We start from the raw sequence: 18235 nt of genomic DNA, 5'->3' as shown, positions 1-18235 counted from the left end.
CCCTACCACCCAAAAAAATAACTAAAGATAGTAAAGATAAGACATTGCTTTTATCTTTTCACCATGGTTTTCACAAGTACATGTTTAATGACATCCTCTCGACTTGTTAAAGTGTCCATTGTTCAAAAACAAACAGGCCAGATGTCTGTTTATCTGGAGGCTGCAGAGAACAGCAACAGCATTAAAATGTGTGATGAGTTTCCTCACGGTCTGGTGGCTGCAGGCTGCCTCTGTACAGTCACGTTTTGGCCCTTTTATCTCCGTAATTTATCTGTCATGCATCCCTGTCCTGCAGCAGCCTGTAGCCCTGCTCCTATAATTTACAAGCTGGACGTCCGGTAATTTATCAATCCAGTTTTTCAATCTGGCAGTTTCGATGCTTTGTTGAAAAGGCACATTGTAAGAAAACTGGACAACAGATTGGGAAACTCTTGTTAAATTTAGGTGGGAATCTCAAGGACGTTGGAAGGTTAATTATATGAAAAACTGTTTAGATGAGCCACGCCAGTTTGGACCTACCTTCCACCAGTCATCATTAGAGTCGTCGGCCAATAAGATCTTGTCTCCCGCTCTGCAGTGACAAAGCAAAGACAAAATCAGCCAAAAAGTTTTTTCCTCCTCTGATACACAAGATATGGTAACAATGAGCTGTATTAAACTACGCTGTGAATGAGTCTCCTGTGACTTGTGATCGGATCTCACTTCCCTGCTCGACATGCAAATTAAACCAAATTATGTTGTTTTGACCCAGTCTGAGTTTACAGATGTGTCCGATGTCACTGTGTGTATGTGTGTGTGTGTGTGTGTGCGTGCGTGCGTGCGTGCGTGTGTGTGTGTGTGTGTGTGTGTGTAAGATTTGACCAATTAAAGTAAAGTACCGATCATTATGTGGTGATCTGTGTTGATATCTTGGCTGTGGTCACAAAAGAAAAAATAAGTTTGATTCAAAGTGAAACTGTAGTGGGTTAGAGGATCTCAGCTGAGACCGAGGTCCTTCATATGTGGCCCAGGACGCATTTGCGTTCACACTGTTAAAAGAATGTGGACACATGTGACCCAGACCCCCTCTGAGTGTGGACTGGCGTGATCGGATCCCTATCCTATGTGAGTGCGTTCACACCTGTACATAGAGCTGTATAGAATTTTGCACCATTAGCATCTTATTTATTTTTCTATACTATAATACAAGGGCAGATAACCTATCCTAAATACAAGGGTAATTTGGCTCATTCTTTTCATTCCTTCTACATGGATTAAGAGTTGGTGAGGACATTTTACAATTGGACCTGTTCAAGTTGGCCTCATTTTGTTTTAGCACAGTATGATGAACAGTATGTAGCAATACAAGGCAAATTTAACACATACTCAAGACTTTTATTTAGTTAGTCAGCTGGAAATATTTAAGCTAAAAGTTAGCATAATTAGCAACAGCAGCTAAAATCTACAAGGGAGTAATTTGAGCTAACAGGCCCTCCTACATATGCTGCATACTGAAAGAGAGAACATGTTAGTCATCATTTCTCGGTTGAGAATATGTGACATGTGATACACCTTAATCCTGTTTGCGGTAGGTACTTCACGAAATGCATGAATCATTGTACCCCATCGCCGCATGTGCAGTAATTACTAGCATCTGTTCAAAGCCACTGGCTTCAAAATCAAAGGAACCAGCACAGTCGAGTCAAGTGTTGGTTTACGCAATTTCCCTTTTTCTTCCTCTTGTGGTTGAGTTACAACACTCACTGTTGCTGCTCGGTTATAATGATCGTGACTCAGAAAAACAGTGTTTATTGTCGGTAAGAAACAGCCCGGCACACAACGCTGTAAAATCTTATGAGGTGATGAAAACAAAGCAGACACATGTTGATTAAATTAGAACAAGAGAAAATTATACAGATGAGCATTCTTTTTTTAATACAGAACGTCAGAATCATGTATAAGTAATCAATGAAATAAAGAAAAAGGGTTGGAAAAATCTTCATTTCTTCTTCGTTTTCTGAATCTTTCATCATTATAGATCACCACAGTAATCGTACCAGAGCATGTGGCAGCAAGCAAAACTAATTGCAAAACTGAATTCCACTCTTAAAAGGAAAATTGAACCTTCTTATTTTGTCAGCTTTGCACTGTAGAGGAGGTATCAGAGGATAGAGGTCCATGAGGAAAAGTCAATGAATTTCAAATGAAGCCAAGTGAAGTTTTTCCTGATCAAAGGGAGAGGAAGGGTCAGTGTGTGTGTGTGTGTGTGTGTGTGTGTGTGTGTGTGTGTGTGTGTGTGTGTGTGTGTGTGTGTGTGTGTGTGTGTGTGTGTGTGTGTGTGTGTGTGTGTTGGTAGAGGCAGAGACAAGTGCACTCTTATATCCTTAAATCCTCTGAGAGAACCAGGAAGATATGTGTACTTAGGCTGAAGGGCTCTTCATGATGAATACTCTCATTTTTGAGGGCCTGTTTCAAAGTATTTTGCAGACGATTACTTATCAATCATAACTCTGGCAAGGGATCAAATCTGCAGCCTGTTCACATTATATCTGAAATAATAGGACAACATATATGTGTTCAGCTATGTTGAATTATTGTTCCATGTCTGTAAGCTTAAAAACATACAATAAGTAATTTTGGAAACTAGGGGTCTTAAATGATGTTGGACAATAAAGGAATCTTAAATCAAAACAATAACAAAAGATGTCCTGAAGCAGCGTCGGATACCAGGAGATGTTTTCACCATCATTGCCAATTTGAGTCTGCCCGAAATGACGCAAATGTTACGAGTTAAGCAGCAAACGGCGAATGAATGAAAGTGATCGTTACCAGTGACCGATACAAACAGTGGACAGCTAACAGCTAGCTGGCTAACAGTGTGTTCTTCCCTTGTCATACGTCATTGGCCAGGAAGTTAAAGCAAAAACGAGCAAAGTCACAAAGTAAAGTGATTTTGCTCTTGTCATTTTTAGACATTTTAATAAAGATTTGTTCATGTTGTATGAATGTGCATGTAATATATAAAAATTCATATATTTCCCCATTTTATTTGAGTGTCAGAGTTCAAAGTGTCAATGCAGCATATAGCATCAACAATTCTGAATAATGCAGAAGTCTAGTGAAGAAATCTTTATTATCCAAACAATAATAAAAACAACAATAACGTAAACAAAAACAATATAAAACAAACAAACAAACAAAAAGTTTACTAACTTCTGAGAAATCAGTGTCTTCACTAAATTACTGACCATGTTCACTGGCAGGTACGTGTATGTCTGTGAGTCGTTTTCGAAAGTTGCGCTGAGCAGGTCGAGCATTGTGGGTTTTTTTGATCTCTGAAAACAACTTCCTGCTGCGGCCGAAAAACAAAGCCGTGAGAGCGTCGAGAGTGAACCAACACAGGAAGGTTGTGGCTCAGACAGATCAACAATGAGCTCAAACTGAGACTATGAAGCTCCACATTCAGATGATAATTTCCTGTCATGACTTTGAACTCTGAGATCAAGAGCGACTGCTGTATGTAGTTGTTGTGCACATGATAAAAAAAAAGTCTTGAATCTTGAATCAGAGTTCTCAGTTTCCTGTTTTATTTTGAAGTTTTTACTCCTCGTGTGTCTCAGGCTTAAATCCCTGTCTTTGTCCTGTTTCCCGCCCCAAGCACCTGTTCCTCATGTGTTTCACCTGTGTTCAATTATCCCTGCCTCCCTTGCCTATATAAGTCTCAGTGCTTCTCTTTGTCAGTTCATCGTTTGCCTTTCACACGTCGTTGGTGCGTCGCAGTCTTTGCTGTCATGTTTCTGTTGTCTTCCTCTTCCTAGTGTTTTTTCAGGTTTAGCCTTTTTGCAGCCTTTTTGCAATCCAGCATTTTTTCTGTTTTGTAGTTTTTGGACTTGGTTTTTTGTTAGTACCTTTTATTAAAGGACACTTTTTGTCATGTAATTTGGCTCCTGAATTTCAGTCCACCTGCTCTCTACATTGTGAAATATTTCTGGATAGTGGTAGGATATGAAGACGCGTCATCCATCTTTATATTTATTCTATGATCCTATCTAAGCCACTGGTATAATCCCTAGTGGACTATATATATTGACTAATAGAGGGACTTCTTGAAGTCTGTCCTTGTCTCTCAGGATGAATTCAGGAAGACATGAGGTTGACTGATATTAATAGCATAGCACAGCATAGCACACATTCAGGTACCATTAATGAGGCCACTCCAGAGAAATAATTCTTTGAAGACCATTACCTAAAAAGAGGAAGCTAATTAGTTCCTTTGGTCTATTCTTGTATATTTTCACCTGTGCTGCACTGATTTCATAAGATGAAACAGCAGAAACACAGACGCACCAATTAAGAGACAAGTTGATTTCCTGGTATGATCCAGAGTAGAAGAAGGCTGACGAGGAGCAGACAGCTCGACAACAGCAGACACTGACTCGTGCTATTACAATAAATTAAACACCTTCTTTACATTTGTGTGTTTTCGATTGTGTGCCTGAGTCTTGGTATGTTGTGTGACTGTATGAGAGCATAAAATACAATAAATAATCAGAATTAAAATGAGTCGCACAGAAGCTTTGTTTCTGTACAGTTTAATTTTCCAGACATTTTTTCCAGACTCATAACATAATCTGTTGGCTCACAAGCGATTTAATAAAAGCAATTGAGAAATTCTCTTCAGGCAGACTTGAGATATCATGTTCAAGTGGCCAGAAACATGTGTTGTGAGGCCACGTGATGTGGACCTTTGATCACGCAAAGTGATCTGTGAATCAAAGTAAACATTTGTGCCAAATTTGAAAGGATTCTCTCGAGGCGTTCTAAAGACAACTTGTTCACGATGCAAAGGGGTTTTTGTGAGGTCCAGGTGAACATTTGCACCAAAAACTTGAGCAAATCCCCTCAAAGTGTTCAGATATCAAGTTCGCAAAAATGGGACGAATTGGACGGACAACTGGAAAACATAACCAGATCTCTGGCTGTCACCGGGACTGAGACATAAAAAGAGAGGAAGACTCAGAAGGCTGGTATCAGGAGATGAAATTTGTTGTCTAAATCATGAAAAGTAATAATCATTTAAAAAAGCGACTACAATATTTAGGACTTGTTTAGGATTGATTGCTTTGATATGAAGGTGAAATAAGCAGCGTAACATCTTGTGTGTTTTAGCTGTTGCCTGGCAGGTGACCTCAGGTGACATACGCGTGTGTTCGAATAAATCCCTGCTGGAGTCGATCAGCCCACAGAAGAATTTTGATTGCTGTATATGTTCACTTTGTTTTCTCCTTTTCTTCAGGATATTACAAAACGTTGGACCGTATCAGTCAACAATCTTTCATCATGGGTTAGTGTATGTGTACAAACTGACCTCATCTCCAGGTCATGGCTCTCTTGGGGAATGAAACTGAACAAGGCCACATAGGTGTTGAGTTTGAGGATGTCTTTCTGTAGCTGGCTCTGCTCCAACTAGAGGACAAAAAAAAAAACAGACACACAGATTTGAATTAATGAAATGATGAAAAAAGTGGTGCATTACACACAAGGTAAAGACACACAAACACCATATTGTCTATTGTCCCTTTTCTCGCCGTTGTATCTTAAAATACTCATTTGGCATTCACGTGGGCAGGAGGAGTCCTTGTTTACAGTGCACCGACTGAGGAGCTGCTTGGATTTCTCCACAATCTGTTCCCTCTAATCCAGCGTCAACATGAGTGGGAGACGCAGGATCCGCTTTTCATGAACGCTCAGGAAGTTAAAAAAAGGACAGGGCTGTGGGTGGAGAGGAAGTTCTCGCAGAGGTGTTGGCACAATTAGCGGGGAGATAAGCGCTCTTCACACCTGCTCAGAAAAGCAGTGGGTGCATTTTCCGGTTTCATCACCACCACCTTGAGTCTGAACGCTGGATCCCTGAAATCCATCCAAATGATAGCTTGTTCCTGCGTGGTGCCTGGAGGGAAACTGCTAAAGGATATGAGAATGATTTTTTTAGGACACACAGATGTCTATTCCTGCAAAACAGCTTCAGGATTTGACTTCTCTGTGGCAGGTTTGATAATGAAGAGGAGCTGTTTTGGTCGTCTGGGGCTCCCACGTGCACTGGCCTTGTCGCTGATGGATGAGTTGAGTTAACTGTGTCCTCTGGGCGAAAGCAACAACATCAACCAGTGGCAGTCCATTAGAGCTAACTAAGAGCTTCTTGCTGGGCCCGAGAGGCTCTTGATGATGCAGCGGAAATCGAAGGGGGCAGTGTTGCCAATAGTTCGAGTTAGACGACCACAGGACACGAGGAAGAAGATTCAACGATGGCAGAACATTTTGAAGAGAGACACAGGGACAAACAGCTGCTTTTGCCTCTTTCTTAAGAGGTGATTTATCACAACCTAGCGGATGTATCGCTTAACAAACTTGGCAATGTAAAAGACGCATGGAAATATGCGGATGTGGCTGTAAAAATGACAAATCTGGCCGAAAGGCAACATAAATGAGCCTTGAAGCCATTGACTTGGCCTTTAAGACATGTGAAGGGCACAGTAGATTCTCCGTGTCAGACATCAGGAAAATGCACTGAACATGAGTAGAGCATGCTGGAGTCAGGACATGACGTATGCTTTCCGCGGCTTTATCTACAGCACATTGGCACCGGGATCAGCACTTATCAAATCTCAAATCGAATTATCTTTCTAAATCGGCATCTTGGTCGGTGTCAAAATGTGTAAACTCAAAATCAAACTTTCCAAATTCAAGCGAAATAAATTACAACAAAGTATTTTACAGTCCTCTCGGGTGAAGAAGCAGTTTTCATGTGTTTTCCTCTGATCGTTAACCTGCAGAGCCTCCATCTGTCTGTCCGGCGGCCCGAGCTAATGGACCTGTCGGCCAACAGACAAACAGCCCACTGCCAGCTGTGCTCGGTCCAGCCTGATAAGACCCCACAATGCACTTGGAGACAGCTAGATGTTATTAAGAGGTGTGTGTGTGTGTGTGTGTGTGTGTGTGTGTGTGTGTGTGTGTGTGTGTGTGTGTGTGTGTGTGTGTGTGTGTGTGTGTGTGTGTGTGTGTGTGTGTGTGTGTTAGTGTGTGTGTGTGTGTGTGTGTGTGTTAGTGTGTGTGTGTGTTAGTGTGTGTGTGTGTTAGTGTGTGTGTGTGTGTTAGTGTGTGTGTGTGTGTTAGTGTGCGTGTGTGTGTTAGTGTGCGTGTGTGTGTTAGTGTGCGTGTGTGTTAGTGTGCGAGCATTTAGGCATTTGTGTGTTTTTGGCCTTGTATGGTTATTTTTTCATTTTTGTGTTTGTCCGAGTATCTGTGTTCTTTTTCCACTGTTGACAACAGAGATAAACATGTAAAACTATTAAAGCAAACAGGACAGATGAACTGCACGTAGACAATATTTACAAAGAGTATCAATACTGAAGGAAGCTGAACAGGTTTAATGGAAATGAACAGTTTGGGTATATTTCTCCGGCATGTAGTTTTGCACCATCAGCGCTACATCTTCACTGTAGATTACCACAGCAGCACAGATCCCGGATCCAAACATGAGGGTCAAGGCTCTGTCACATCGGTGCAGGCCAGTGGCCGTGTCAGCACTGGTATGATTTGTTACAGCAGGAAGAGAAGTTTTTCCCTCAAAGCCCTGGGAAATTCAGCAGTGGCGATAGAGGCGGGGAGCCAAGTGCAGCATACTTAATGGATGCTGCACGGACTGGCTGCGTATCAGTTCTCAGAGTCACCACGCAGAGTTCAGAATTTGGTCAGTGAACAAAATCGGCTCTCGGGGGTTTTTCAGACTAAAGCTATGAGACACGTTACAGTAAGACTCTGTTCTGCAGAGTAACAAGCGCTGTGAAAAAGTTATATATGCTACAGTTGCAGACTTGTAAATTTACTGTTAAAGCATGACAATACATTTAGGTTCGTTTTTTGTCTCTGCGGGTGAAAATGCTTAACCTCCCATTTGTGCTGATGCTTGTGTTTTATTCTGAAGTGAAGGATCACATCACATCAAGGATTTCCGTGTGACAAAAAAAAATCCTAAACCATTCCTACGACTGATGGAAAATCTGACAAATGTTAAAAAGACTGCTTCATGTTTTTTGTCTTTATATGGCCATTATATGTGTGTTTATGAGTAATCATGCATGTTGTCTTCTTGAGGATATAAAGACATAAAATAAACATAATTAACACATTTTTAATAATTGTAGATTATTATTCTAGCTTGGAAGCAGTAAAGCTTTAGGAAAATGGTAAATTTGAAAAATACAAGATGCTTAAATCATCATCAGAGAAAGGAAGCAAAGCAAAGTTTAAATCACTTGGATTTCCTCTGAATCAAAATCAATCTGATTTGTTGATGTTACTAAAATGCAATTGTTTATATACCACAGGAACAGCACTATTCAGATACATAGTGGACTCAAGCACATCCAGTTTTTTACATTAGATATTTATTTCGTGAACATGATTTGGTTGATTTGCTTCTTACCTGGAAATCATCAGGTTTTCTCTCTGGCTGGTGGTAATGCTCCGTGCCATTCTCAATGACTGTGAAAACTGACAAAACAAACACAAAATTTAAATTAATTCATGGAATTAAGAAATAACAGTATCAATAATAATTAAGAATATAATTTAAACCCCAGCCTGCTGCCCCTACAAGCTGTGATTTTCGCTAAATTCCATGTTGAACTCAAAAGTGAAACCAATTTCTTTTCCAGGTCGAGAACATTAACAGGAAAATAGCAAAAACATATGGTGGCAACAAATCAAAGACGTCACAAGAAACATGAATCAACCTCTGGGGTTCATGAACGGTCGGTTTTCATTCATCATAGTTTATTCCATTAACCCTGAGGAGTCCTAGGCTATATATTTGTATCTGTTTTTCAGCACAACATTTTCTTTATTGTCTTGTGTATTGGATTTGATCATTATATAAGCATTTCAATAAATGAGAACAGAAATGAAACACCTTGAAAAACTGTGCTTTTTATCTGATTCCACGATGAACACAAAATTGATATTAAAAATAATGTTGGCAACAAATCAAAAATGTCACAAGAATGTGGTAAAATTCCATAACACAGTTGTGGATAGTGTTTCTAGTTTTTCAGTTTTTTTTCCATGAACCTCATCAAGAAACTGGCCGACACTAACAAGCAGAGCTGAATGGAGCTCTTGATTTCTCCTGTTGTTAGGTCAGGTGCTTTTCTCTGAAGGAAATACTCGAGCAGCATTGTACCTATACTTCAAACAGCATTCTCCGACACGAATGCCTCTGTGGGCTCCACCATTCTCAATAATTAGAGTGAATACATCAGATTGTAAAGGGTCAGTGCTTTGACCTCCATTACACAAACTATTGTGCAGCAGTAAAAAGCCCAGTGCCTCTGAATAAGGAGCCATGCACACACACACAATGCAGGTGAAAGGGTGAAGGTTCATCTCATTGGAAAATAGCAAAGACCCTTATTTGATGGTTCACAGGAGGAGAATTTGATGTCGCAAACGTCTCTCTGACTCTCATGGGGGGAAAGCAATGGCAGTGTTTTATCTTCCCTGATCGGGGGATCTTCCCTTCGCAGATACTCACCGTCGTCACTGTGTTTCCTCGACAGCTCCTGTCTGCTGCTGTGAGCCACCACCTCCTCTGGAACCTTATCCAAGTCACTGTTCTGTAAGGATTACACACGTCAGATAAAAGATATCGATACATCTGTCAATCATCTTCCCACTCCCAGTCTAAAAAGCAACAAAAAGACTGAAGAATGTCCATCGCACTCTTCAAAAGTGATGCCTCTTGTTTTGATCCGAGCAACAATCTCCAAATACAAAGATTTTCAGTTCAGCAACATCTAAAACAGGGAACAGCTGCAGCAAACACTCGTCTTTCAGAAGGTGGAAGCAGAGAAAATTGATTCAGACTAACCCATGGAGCTCTAATAAAAATGATGGATAGATATAGACAGAAGAAGATACAGATAGATAGAGAGATGGATGACAGAGACAAAGGTAAAGGGAGACAGATTGAAAGAGATGATGAAAAGGACAGTCGGCCAGATTAGATGGATGGATGGATGGCAGAGAAAGTGATAAGGATAGAGATATAGAGAGGGAGATTGAGAGATCCAAAGAGGTGGAAATAAATATGGAGATAGAGAGATATATAGATGTATAGATATGGAGATAGAGTGAGAGAGGGAGAGAGGGAGATAGATAGATAGATATATTATGGAGACTCCTGTTATGTTGCAAACAATCTACATTTGAAAACTATTAACATAAACCCCGTAGAGATCACATTGTCTCTGCAGACACACCCACACACATTCAGGGGCAGCTGCTCAGGACAGGACGGGCCGAACCCAGCAGCTTCCAGACGTCATCGTAGTCCCTGAGCCTCACAACACACACGGATGGAAACAAGGCAGGAAAGGGCCGTGTCTCTACAATCAGTTCATCTTCAGAGCTGTAACACGAGCGCTTGTGCCGACGTCTCCCGTAATGACCGCCTGGACCAGACTGCCTTTATTGGTAGTGTTTACAGCCCTGCAGTGGCAGTATCTATTTAGATGATCAGTGACAAACTGCCGCCTGAACTGAACTGAGATTATGTCATTGTGTCGAGTGGAGCTTAATGAAAATAACTGAGAGACAGAGTAGGATAAACAACCTGAATAATTATATTTACGGACTTTACTACTATAGCTGAAACCCAGCTGAACTCCTTTTAGTACAAACATGGACCAGTCACTTCTTGTAATCATTTCATCTGCTGCTACTTTACTACATCTGCTTCTATTTTACTGCTATTTGAGGATGAACATTACTACTGTTCATTATCTGCATATTAGCCATGAAGTATTTGCACTGCTCATTATATGTTGTGTTACTTATATGTTGAGTACTTATATGTCTTCTCATATGTTGTGTTACTTACATGTTGTGTTACTTGTATGTCTACTCATATGTTGTCTTACATGTTGTGTTACTTATATTTTGAGGGCTAATATGTCTACTTATATGTTGTGTTACTTGTATGTTGAGTACTTATCTGTCTACTATACATTGTGTTACTTATATGTTGAGTAGTTATATGTGTACTCAAATGTTGTGTTGCTTATATGTTGAGTACTTATATGTCTACTCATATGTTGTGTTAATTACATGTTGTGCTACTTATATTTTGAGGGCTAATATGTCTACTTATATGTTGTGTTACTTGTATGTTGAGTACTTATATGTCTACTATACATTGTGTTACTTATATGTTGAATATTTATGTGTACTCCAATGTTGTGTTGCTTATATGTTGAGTACTTATATGTCTACTATACATTGTGTTACTTATATGTTGAGTACTTATGTGTACTCCAATGTTGTGTTGCTTATATGTTGAGTACTTACATGTCTTCTCATATGTTGTGTTACTTACATGTTGTGCTACTTGTATGTTGAGTGTGTTACTTGTATGTTAAGTATCTATATGTCTACTCATATGTTTATGTGCGTACGGCAGAACTGACAATAAAATGTACTTTGATCTTGACTTTGAACAAAATAAAATTCTCCTTTTCTTACCGAGTTTCTGTGAGGAGACTCGGAGCCGCTGGGCCTTTTAGCTTTCTGTGCCAGAGACGTTCCGAACCTCAAGGCCTCGTACACGGGGTCCACCTTATTCCCACAGGCTTGAGAAAAGAACAACAAGACATAAGACTTTGTAAAAGCCAGGTGGTTATTTACTATAAAATGTGGCCGTTAAATCTTGTAAAATAGCTCGAGAGGAAAAGTTGTCCTGGAAGAGGCGAGTCGTCTCATCCCAGAAAGAACAGAACTTATTATGGAGCTGTGAGCCACTCACCGATGGGCATGACTTCTTTGATACAGCCGTACTGCTCCTGGATCAGTAATGGGGAGCTGTAGTACCGCCGAAAGCCTTTTGGCTGAGGAGAGAAAGACAGAGGGGGGAGAGGTGACCGGCATTAGTGACGAATCGATACGCAGCACCGCAGGCAGCGCAGCCTCTGAAATACTGCACATTACTCTGTTTAATCAGACATTTCTGAACACAACCCCACATTGCAGAGATACCATGTTGGATGCCAAGTTTCACAGAAAGTTCCAGCATATTTCACGACACACAAACTGAGCCAGCTAGGCCAAGAAGCCAGAAAACACACGTTTTGTGAACTCTCTCTCTCTCTTAAGGAACAAATCAGATTCATGTTTCTTGATCACAGAGACGCCACATTACTGGAAACCTACATCTCACAGCCCTGATAAATTCTTCATTTGAAACTTGTCATGAGGAGGCGGATAAAATAAGCAACTCTTGAGCTCTTCAGCCCGATGTTTAACAACTGAGGCCGTCGGGGACAAAGTCGTTAAGGAAAAGGTTTCACAGAGCAAACGCACTGGGAGAACATCTGGTTCATCTGACTGCAAACAAAACCAGCCGCTCACGGTCTTTGTTTACTACATTTTACGACACTGATGTTGTGGCTGCAGATGTACAGGAGTCATGCAAAGTTTGTGTCCTCAATCCACAAGTATTAAACATGTTTTAACAGTTTTAGATTACAATACATTTGAAATATAGATGGAGCAGTAAGGCTTCCGCTTCTTTTTCATCTTTAATTGTTGAATCCTGTCTCGACTTCCTGCAATTGGTCTGAAAGTCCAAACTATCCAAACTTTATGAACCGAAACAGCTTCTTTAGATCGCACTATATTTGGGTGCATTGGTCTGAGGCCCCTTTATTTTTGTTTGGCCTAAACTGTGAAGCCTGAATATCTGGACCACACAAGGTGGGTGTGAAAGCCTCCTAAATGATTTAGTCATGCAGAGATGTTGTGGACAGACTCACTTCCTCAATAACAACCTAGCAGAGGTGAGCTGTGTAACAAACCCCGCTGTCATCACACAAACTGCACAGACACTCAGACCCTCACTGTGCTGGATTAGGTCACTGTTTAGCAAAAAGCTCTGTTTACCCACGAACACACTGAGACACCACGGCAGCATTTTAAGATTCACACACTCTCGGCTCAACACGTTCAGACTGTACAGAATCAAGATGTAACCACACATAGAGGAGCTGAGGACGTTCATTTATCTGTCATAGTTAAAAGTGCATCATGTCTTAGTTAGCTGAGAACAGAAAGTAAGAGATTCTGAATAACAGGACTGAACGAGCATATGTTGTGATCTTGTCTCTTTTGATGGCTGAAAGCAGAGTGACATCACACACGATGGTGAGACACAGATCTCACTTTCTGCTCAAGTCTTTTGAAAAACCACTTGTGAAGTGGAAAACACTTATGATGAAAAGCTGTGGATGATGTTGTGAATATGGGCTTCATGAGGACGGGAGTCTTTTTAGTTTTGGAGTGTCACCCGCTATCTTTTGTGTGTGATAATCACTGATAAATCATGCATTGAGCATGAGTAACGTTTTTGAATCAGTTAAACTTGTTTTGCAGCAGATCTGTTGCGATATGTAGCTTGAGCTCAATTCTCTCTGGCTACTGATGGAACATTTTAGTGATTCACACATTAACTAACACGTATTCATCTTGACAAAAACTGTGAGTCAGGAGAGGCCATTATTAGGAATTAACCAACATACTGTTCCTGCAAACATAACACAGAGTAGAGTGCTGGTGTGGCTTTTATTTTCTGTCCGAACCCGTCTGAGCCTGAGGGAAACTAACCGTCCAAACTGCACACTCAACGTTTTCCCCGATTGCAGGTACGTGCAGAATGAAAAATCAAGTAGTCAGCCCCGCCAGTGTGACCGAACCCCACCTGACTCCTGAATATCATTTTAAGTGTTTTGTCAGGTGTCAGCACAGAGGCCTAAAAGGGACAAAAAGTATTGGTTCTTTCTAAGTAATATTTCTAACACGTATGTATTTGTTTTCAGTTTAGAAAATACCAAAACACAAGTATTTTACAGCTGTTTCATCCTGACTATAATTTCAGGATCTCTCTTGGAGGCAGTGCTGCTATGTGAAGTTAGAAAGTGAAGTAATGTTGTGTAACCAAATAGCTGAAGTACAAAGACCTAAACGTTAAATACCTCTTATTATTCAGCTACATTTCTTAAAGGGTTATTATCACTGCAACAGTAAGTTCAGAAACGTACTGGAAAAAATGAAAATTCCGACCGTGAGGTAACTTGATTTCTCTGCCACAAAGTTCTCAAGCCAACAGAAACAATCATGGCTGCAGAAGTCCAAGTTTAGAACAAGACAAGTTTAGAGCCGCGCTCCGATGGGGAAACTTTCCTTTTTATTCTCGACCTTTCAACCTCATTTTCCACTCCTGAGAGCCGATCGCATCTTCAAGCCTCATCCCTCCGGCATCTTGTGGAAAGACGACACAGCGGAGGAAAAGAGAGGCTGTCTCTGCTGTTAATGTCACTTCCACATTATTTCCATAGTTTCATAGTCTCATTTATTCTTGCAGACAAACAACAACAGTTATTTCACATTTCTTTAACTGATTCCAGCAATAGATTTGGACGAAAAACAGACATTGTGTGTGTGTGTGTGTGTGTGTGTGTGTGTGTGTGTGTGTGTGTGTGTGTGTGTGTGTGTGTGTGTGTGTGTGTGTGTGTGTGTGTGTGTGTGTGTGTGTGTGTGTGTGTGTGTGTGTGTGTGTGTGTGTGTGTGAACTATGTGTGAGAACTGAGTGAATAGTAAAATCCCAGGAGATAAGACACAGACACATGCTGAAGGCATGAAGTGTGTGTGTGTGTGTTTGTGTAAATAACGAGACACCAATGCTTAAGCAATGTCCACAACAGCTTTGTCTCATTTTAGGTCCAGACTTACTCAAGGATTTTAAGAAGAAACATGAACATCTTTGAAATCAACAGATCAATCATAAGAACCTTTTATTTCTACAAATAAATTCATTTTGTGGTTGACGAGTGTGGTTTTGGAAAAGGTCGAGCTTTAACTTTTAAACTTACTTTCTCAAACTAACTTAAACTAAACATCCTGTTTATTGTTTTATGCTGATGGTGAAGCAGCAGAACTTAACCGAAGTGATGAGGCGGTCAGCATTTTTGTAAATGGTGCGATATTCATATTATCTAACACTGAGTGAAAGGCTGATGATATAACCATCATGCGGACGATGACGGGGATGGATGCTGGTCACAGATGTACCAGCGCTCACACATACTGCAGAGTGTGATTTCCGATTAAGCACATTCTGGTGGGAAACTCGGACGTGTGTTTAGGTTGTTCATGATGATAATTATCATAATGGGTTTTTTTTACCTCCTGAGGCACGGAAACAGTTGACAACAAAATTAAGAAGGTGTCGTTTATATCATGTCTTCATGCATCTTACCAGTTTTCCCATGCAGCGCTGCTGTCCCACTCCGTTCTCACATTTGTGGTGGAGACTCATCTTGCAGGCTTTGCAGCGCAGGCCGTGCTTTGCCGTGTTTCCCGCCAGAAACACCACATGTTTGGCTGTGGTACCTAACACACACAAACACACAAAACACACACAGAGGCAACAGGTTAAAATCTGCCATGTCAGGAACTGAACTCTTTCCCTTAAGGAACAGCAAATTACACATGAGGAGGCGGAGGAAACAAAAGACGTTCAGAACACCATCTCATTCATTTATTCACTGACACTGGATTCTTTCCCAGCATGCACTGAGAAAAAAACCTGTGAAATGACATGTGCAGCATTTTAACAGGGACAAAATTTAGCAAATGCGACACATCTGGCGCCATCTCGACCAGTTTCTGGAATAAACAAGGTTTCATCTGAAGCAAAGTGATGCAACACTGACGATGCTATCATTTTTAGCGTGTGCGTGAATGAGTAACAAATAAATAACCACAGAGAAAGACAGAGGTGACAGAAAGAGAGAGAGATACTGTAGATAATGAAAGAAAAGATGAGAAACGTCAGTCTTGGTTTGGACGGAGATGTGAGATTGTAAAGACAAAAGGTGTTTGGCGGAGAATAAAGCTCACAAGTCAGCCGTGACAGCTCCGTCTTTAATGAAGTCTGTCACCTTGAGCGTGTGTTTGTGAGGAGGGAGGAAAGAAAGACAACAAAAGGGCAGGAGATGAATAGGCAGGTATGCGTGATTGTTGAGTGGGTAACGCTGGTGTGTCTGAGGAGTAGAGGGGATGAAATGTCACTACAGGGAAACTCCAGCTCTCACTGCTCGGCTTACAGATTTAATTAAACGTGAAACTTCAGCCAGTAACAGTCTCTCGATCAAAACAATACCAAAAGACCTTGAGTTGTTGTCTTCACCACCTTTGCTGATGAAAATCGACCTCGCGCGTAAATCATGTTCATGGATGAGGTCACGTATTAAAGTTTGACGCTACGCAGCAAACGGCCATGAATAATCGTGAATGTAATTCTTTCTTTTCGTAGGATTTCAAAGATCCTGATCCTTTCTCGACTGTATTCCTGCACAGGGCTGAAAAGAAACTGGGCAAAGAAAAAAAAAATTGTATAAGCTCCACTCTTCTCCCCCAGGGGAAGAATTTATTGTCCTCAATCTGCTCCACTGAGATTGTGTCTGCTTGGAGCGAGTGACACGTCCACAGTTTATGCACCAAATATCAACTTTCTACGTTTTGTACATCCTAATAGAAAAGTGTCATGGAGCTAAACTTTACTAAACGGAGGAAGCTTGTGGTAAAAGGCCCAAAATATAAAAGTGTGAATTTTTACTGAAGTGAAGTATCTGTCAAACGATAAACGTGAAAGCAGAGAGAGGTTTCTGAGAGGATAAGTCATCTGTAAAGGATTATGTGTTGTACACGGCCTAATAAAAAAACCACCACTCACAGCCCGCAGCGGTGCATCGTTTGACAGCTACTCCACATTAACGAGAGAGGACAGGGTTGTTATTAGTCTGGCAGTGATTGATTAATCGATGATCACGTGCCCGGCTCTGGCCCCACACCCTCTGAGAGTGCGTGTGAAAACATGGACATGCGAAGGAATCATCGATCTACGTCAGTGGGTGTCGAGAGCACGAGGGATAGATACCGGTTTCATCACAGACGGGTAATCAAGTATTGTTTAGTTTTCTGTGCGTTGTGATGCAATGCAAATAATGTCAGTGTGTTATGTGCCTATAGAAAAAAACACTCATATGTCTCTGGTTGCTTCCTGAATGTCACCAAATAGAGTGAAGTCAGTGTTGGGATGTAACAAGGTACATTTACTTTTTTACTGTGTTTAAAGGTTCAGTGTGTAGAATTTAGTGACATCTAGTGGTGAAGTTGCATGCTGCAGCTCAATACCCCTTACCTCACCCTCCCCTTTCAAACATGAAAGAGAACCTGTGGGAGCCTTCAGTGGTCATAAAAACTCAAAAGGTGTTTAGTTTGTCCAGTCTGGGCTACTGTAAAAAACATGGCTGCCTCCTTAAAGAGGACCGGCTCATGATGTAAATATAAAGTATTTAAATACAAAGGGACCATTCTGGGGTAAAGAAAACAACAATTTGTACAATTTAGATGAAACACACTAGTGAAAACATTACTAAAATTTCTGCCAATAGATCCCTTTAATCTACGTCTTACACACACCTTTAAGTAAAATGTTCATATATCATTCTCTACTTTACTTAGTTATATTTATTTTCAGGTACTTTTCACTTTTACTCCTTTGCATATGTCCAAATATCTGTGATTCTACTCCACTACATTATTACAATGTGTTGCGATGCACGTTCACATTGTTAAATCATAATTTATCATCTGCATAAGATGAGACAGACTCAACCGTGACTCAGCAATAACGATGTACTACACCACTGCATTAGAGAATAAGCTTCACCAGGCAAGTACTTTTACTTTAAATACTTTGCAAAACATGTTGCTAATGTGGTTCTTACTCTGCTGGAATACATTTTTGTCTATTTATTTGTACTTTCACTTAAAAAATGTGAAATGTTTGAGAGCTTCCTCTACCACTGCATATAGAAAATGATACTGTAGGTATTTGATGGAGATGATGACCTTTTCTCTCGGCATTGAGAAACGTGTTTCTGAAGTTCTAGGCCATAGGTTAAATATGTTAAGATGTAAGACTTACTCATGACTGTTTTTGGCTTGTTCTGGTTTGTCCCCTGAACATTGTCATTGCTCCCGAAATGTACAAGGTTAATATATTTTGTTGGAAGTTTCTGGAGGGGGAAAAGAAACATCACTGGTCTGATGTATGCCATGTAATATAAATGACTGTCCAAAA

The 18235-nt window shown here is 40.6% G+C and overlaps 1 protein-coding gene across 3 annotated transcripts in view; it reads right to left on the bottom strand.

Annotated features, from left to right (window-relative positions):
• The window catches only part of stac (SH3 and cysteine rich domain), a 33216-nt gene that overhangs the window by 2455 nt on the left and 12526 nt on the right, over nucleotides 1–18235 (bottom strand). For 2 of the 3 annotated variants that reach the window (XM_034575986.1, XM_034575988.1), the window contains 7 exons: nucleotides 15344–15477; nucleotides 11840–11921; nucleotides 11560–11666; nucleotides 9572–9653; nucleotides 8465–8532; nucleotides 5348–5445; nucleotides 520–571 (listed from right to left, as the gene is read on the bottom strand). In XM_034575986.1, coding sequence (XP_034431877.1) covers nucleotides 520–571; nucleotides 5348–5445; nucleotides 8465–8532; nucleotides 9572–9653; nucleotides 11560–11666; nucleotides 11840–11921; nucleotides 15344–15477 — 623 coding nt within the window. The remainder of the gene's footprint in view (nucleotides 1–519; nucleotides 572–5347; nucleotides 5446–8464; nucleotides 8533–9571; nucleotides 9654–11559; nucleotides 11667–11839; nucleotides 11922–15343; nucleotides 15478–18235) is intronic. The other variant, XM_034575987.1, reaches the window with a different exon arrangement.

Source organism: Hippoglossus hippoglossus, chromosome 22 (genome assembly GCF_009819705.1).
Source record: "Hippoglossus hippoglossus isolate fHipHip1 chromosome 22, fHipHip1.pri, whole genome shotgun sequence".
Taxonomy (NCBI): domain Eukaryota; kingdom Metazoa; phylum Chordata; class Actinopteri; order Pleuronectiformes; family Pleuronectidae; genus Hippoglossus; species Hippoglossus hippoglossus.
The sequence above is the reverse complement of the archived record's forward strand: the minus strand, read 5'-3'. Positions and strand labels throughout refer to the sequence as shown.